Source organism: Primulina tabacum, chromosome 16 (genome assembly GCF_025594145.1).
Source record: "Primulina tabacum isolate GXHZ01 chromosome 16, ASM2559414v2, whole genome shotgun sequence".
Taxonomy (NCBI): Eukaryota; Viridiplantae; Streptophyta; class Magnoliopsida; order Lamiales; family Gesneriaceae; genus Primulina; species Primulina tabacum.
The window spans coordinates 22,149,119-22,154,208 of record NC_134565.1 but is presented as its reverse complement, the minus strand read 5'-3'; the positions used below and the strand labels follow the sequence as shown (position 1 = coordinate 22,154,208).

Below are 5,090 nucleotides of genomic sequence, written 5' to 3'. Positions count from 1 at the left end.
ATTACAGTCACAGTTTTACATATGGGATGATCCATACGTCTTCAAGAGATGTGCTGGTTAGATTATTAGAAGATGCATAGCGGAGGAAGAAGAGAAAGTTATTCTTGAACAATGCCACTCTTCACCATATGGTGGTCACTTTGGAGCATCAAGAACAGCAGCAAAGGTATTACAGTCTAGTTTTTATTGGACTACATTGTTCAAAGATAGTTATACCTTAGCCAAGTCATGTGATAGATGCGAAAGGGTTGGCAATATTTCTAGACGCCATGAGTTTCCATTGACCAATATTTTGGAAGTGGAACTTTTTTATGTTTGTGGTATTGACTTCATGGGACCATTCTCATCTTCTTTTGGTCAATCTTATATTTTGCTTTCTGTGGATTATGTGTCAAAATGGGTGGAAGCAATTGCCACAAATACTAATGATGCTCGAGTGGTTGCTAAGTTTTTCACAGGAACATCTTCACAAGATTTGGGACATCAAGAGCCATAATTAGTGATGAAGGTACATATTTTTGTAATAAAATCTTTAACTCACTTTTGGCTAAATATGATGGGAGCATAAGGTGACCCTGGCATACCACCCACAAGCAAATGAACAAGCCGAAGTATCCAACCGGCAGATTAAGCAGATATTGGAGAAAACGGTGAAAACAAATCGGAAGGATTGGGCATTGAAGCTGGATGATGCTTTATGGGCACACAGAACTGCATACAAGACACCTATTGGGATGTCACCCTATAGGTTGGTCTTTGGTAAGGCTTGTCACTTACCACTGGAATTGGAACACATAGCTTTTTGGGCCGTGAAAAAGCTCAACTTTGACATGGAAGCATCTGGTGAGCAGTGGCTATTGCAATTGAATGAGATTGAGGAATTCAGAAATGAGGCTTATGAAAACGCAAAGATCTCCAAGAAGAAGACCAAGAAGTGGCACGACAACCATATCTTGCACAGGAATTTCGAGCCCGGACAATAAGTACTGTTGTTCAATTCACGCCTCAAACTATTTCCTGGTAAGCTAAAATCAAGATGGTTGAGGCCTTTTACAATAGAATTAGTCAAACCATATGGAGCCATTGAGCTAAAGTGCCATGACGGAAGAACGTTTAAAGTAAATGGACAACGGCTCAAGCATTATTATGGGACTGAAGTACGGCATGTTGACAACATTCCTTTGGGTGGATCAACTTAATTTATACTGGTGGTAGTCGGGCTGACGACGTTAAACCAAGCGCTTATTGGGCGGCAACCCAAATTTTTGTTTCTTTATCGAATTTATTTTTCGTTTTTGCTTTTATTCTTGTATTCTTATTTTTGATTTTGTATTTTTGGTTTAGTTTGTTCTTGTATCTCCTCAAATGTAATGACTCCCAATTGTGTTTTTCAGGACTAATAATTAGAGGAGAAAACTATTTCAAAGAATGCACCCACGCTGAAAAATCTACCGCACCCGCGGTAGTTGAAGACAGAAAAATTAGAAAATTTTCCAGTAGCAAGACCGCACCCGCGGGACTTTATTGAGCGCTCCTGTGCTTGTTTGACAGAAGCTATACCGCACCCGCGGTACGTTATTGAACGCACCAGCATTGGTTTGATAGAAGCTACATCGCTCCTGTGGTAGAATTATGAGCGCACCCGCGGTGTCTGCTATCTAAAAACTAAAAATTTCCAGTAGGCTAAGTGCACCTGCAGTCTATTTTTCGGTGCACACGCGATCATTTTCCAGTAGCAAGATCGCACATGCGGTACTTTATTGAGCGCACCAGAGCTGGGTTGACAAAAACAACACCGCACCCTCATTATGTTTATGACCGCACCCGCGGTCGATGATTTTATAAACTGAAACAGGAGGAAACTGGACATTACGGAACAACATTTCTCCCCACCTTCTTCTTCACTTTGAAATTTTTTCTCACAAAACACATTCCACACTCACATTTTCTATCCAATCACACATTTCCCACTCCACACATACATACCTTCACCCATTTCATCCAATATCCATCTTCATTCCACAAAATCATTACCAATACTACCTAGGGTTTGAAAAGGGGCTCGAAAATTTTACACTAAGGATTGATTGGAGCTTCGATTTTGTTCTTCCAAGACACATTTCAACACTCTAGGTGAGCAAATCCATACTACATTTGCTTTAAAATTTGAAATTATTGGTGGTGTTGGCTATGGAAGAAAAGTTAGATTAATATTAAATTTTAGTGGAATAAATTCTTGATATTGTCGATTGGATTGGTGTGTATATTGTTGCGATGTAGTTATTGTGATTAATAAGTTTGGGGGAGTCAAAGAATCATCAAAGTTTTGTGAATTGGATACAAGGGAAGTTGGTGCTTTGAAAGTGTTTGATAAAATGCCTCCAAGAAAAAAAAATTAAAGGGTGCATCCTCATCTGCGAATTATGATGCACAAAAGTTTTGGGACGAAAAGGCGGAGGAAAATTATGATAAAATTTTGAACAAGAGCATTGTGAAAGAGAGGGGATTTGACCTGAGCTTCCCCCGAACCGAAATCGGATTAATGCTTACCCCTAGACATTGGGAGGATTTTGGCAAGCAACCACAAGATGCGGTCATTTGTTTGGTACGAGAATCTTATGCTAACCTTAAGGTTAAGCATGATCATTTGAGAGTTGGTGAGAGGAAAGATGGTAGCTTTTGATGCTCATACCATCAACACTATGTATGGTATCCCTCCAGTCATGCATGAAGAATACGAAGAATATCGGACAGAGGACGTTGATTATAATAATATTCTTTAGACTATATGCATTGAGGGAGCGGAGTGGCGAATGAGAGAAGATGTGCATTTAAGCCTAGCCAAATCAGATCTGAGAGATGTTGCCAAAGATTGGTATTCCTTCATTTCGGCTAGGATTAAGCCTACTGACCATACTACCACCGCCATCAAGGAGAGGGCAATCCTGACTTTTTGCATCATGACAGGAAAGACAATTGACTTAGGTAAATTGCTTCTGAACTCGATGTTAGACTATGCAAAAGGCAACTCTCCTAGTGGCCTCCTCCACCCCTGTTCTATCACTGATCTATGCCAGAATTGGGGACTGACTTGGGCAGCAAATGAAGAGTTGTTAAAACCAAAAAATGCCATTGTGGTAATTCAACCACATAGGTCACTGCCAGCTGAACAACATGAAGCATGTCGAGCTCAGAGAGAATTCAACAGAAGAGCTGCAGAAAGGCGTGCCCATGCTCCGGCCCCACAACCACAAGCGCAACAAAGAAATGTTCGAGACCGATTAACCAGTTTGGAAGAAGATATGCTCCAACAACGCCAAGACATGGACGAGTTTCGGTTTAAGACCGATACGTTCATGGGCTATAGGATGAATTTCATGTCTGTCTTGGCTCAACAATTTCCATCAACTTCTGCATCTGGTAATCCATTTCCACAACCTCCACAGTGGCCGCCCGCATACTACCCGCCTGAGTTCCACCCACCACCCGAAGATGCAGATGATGAGGATGGCAATGACCACTGACGATTGTTGCCCTAGATATGTGTATTCCTATGTCTTTCATGATCATTTACATTTTAAAAAAATGGCCAATGATGAACAAAATTTGTGTGTTGAGAAGAAAGGTCATGCATTTCATTCTTGTTCATCAATCAATTAGATAAATTTAGAGAACAATCATGAGATTTTGTAAGTTTGAGACTTATAATTTATTAACAACACTGTAATTTGCATTTGACATTGAAAGAAATTTTTGCAACACATATATGATTGAGGCAGTCTTTAATTTTATTTGGGCCTGTGTATATTGTTCATAAATATTCATTTGAAGCCCTCTTGAGCCTACATGAGAAAAGAATTGTGTTCTTGAAATTTCTTGGAAGCCAAGCACTTTTCTTTTGAATATATATGTATTTGGTTGATGCGTTGAAACCCCATTTTCACGATGATTAGATTCTACTTCGTGTTGGTGAATTGAGATTTTTTCTAGAACTATCCAAATAGCACTCGAGGCGAAATACGGACAAACTATGAATTACGAATGATTTTAGGTGATTTTTTTTATCGGTTGAGTCCTTTCGAGCGACCAAATAAAAATAATTTATCATTTGTCAACTCTTTGTAGCTTATACGAATTCGAATGGCACACGTGAATATGTGTAAAAACTCTCATTCGATATACTTTCAAATATCCCACATTTACCATCCATTTTAATATCTTATACATTAATTTCTTACTTTCTTAAGGGAGTAAGAATTCAAAGGATCAAATAAATTGAAATTCTCCTACAAAAAAAAAAGGAAAAATGAAAGATGTTTGATTGAAGAACTTGGAGAAAAAGGGGAGAAAAAAAAAAGAGATGAAATGAATAAAAAAAATGGAGATAAAAGAAAAAGTGGAGTATGCAAAAGAGATACAAATTCAAATTACTCCCTTATTTGAATTCCTAATCTTTATTTGTAGCCATTAGCCAAGGCCTAACATTACAAGCATTGCAAATCCTATTGACCAAGTCATTGTTTTCCAATATACTAGTGGAGAGGGTTTGGCAGGATCAAGCCTATAGACAATCGATAAACACTTACATTGAGTATGAATCTTAATCAACTTTACACACACCTCATTGCATCAAATATTTATTGGGTACTCCTTTCTTGAATGAATATTGCTTTGAACCCAATTTTTACCGAAAAATACATCTTGATTTATGTTTGTAAAAATTGAAATCGATTGAGAATGTTTTGAAACATGAGTTGAAGAGATTAGAAGTTTAGAAATTAACCGATTGCATGATTATATCCGGATGAAAAATTGGTTGATTTGACTTGTCATATATTGAATAATGAATGCATGAAGAGTTAGTTAAATTATCTTGAGGCCAAGTTCTTTTAAAAATATTTCATGACTTGTTTGTTTGTTTGTGTTGTTTTGTTTTGCTCGGGACTAGCAAAATCCTAAGTTTGGGGGAGTTTGATAAGTGCAATTTATTGCACTTTTATTACTTGTATTTAACTTGAAATTTTGTGATTCTTGAGCAGGTTTTATGCGATTTGTTGTTGTTTTTGTTGTTGCAGTTTGGAATCTTAGGA

At 37.9% G+C, this 5,090-nt stretch overlaps 1 protein-coding gene across 1 annotated transcript; it reads left to right on the top strand.

Moving 5' to 3' along the window:
* Positions 1 to 502: 502 nt before the first annotated feature.
* Positions 503 to 983, top strand: LOC142528406 (uncharacterized). The gene is made up of 2 exons (XM_075633451.1): positions 503 to 508; positions 570 to 983. The coding sequence occupies exons 1-2, from the start codon at positions 503 to 505 to the stop codon at positions 981 to 983; spliced, it is 420 nt and encodes a 139-aa protein (XP_075489566.1).
* Positions 984 to 5,090: the final 4,107 nt, after the last annotated feature.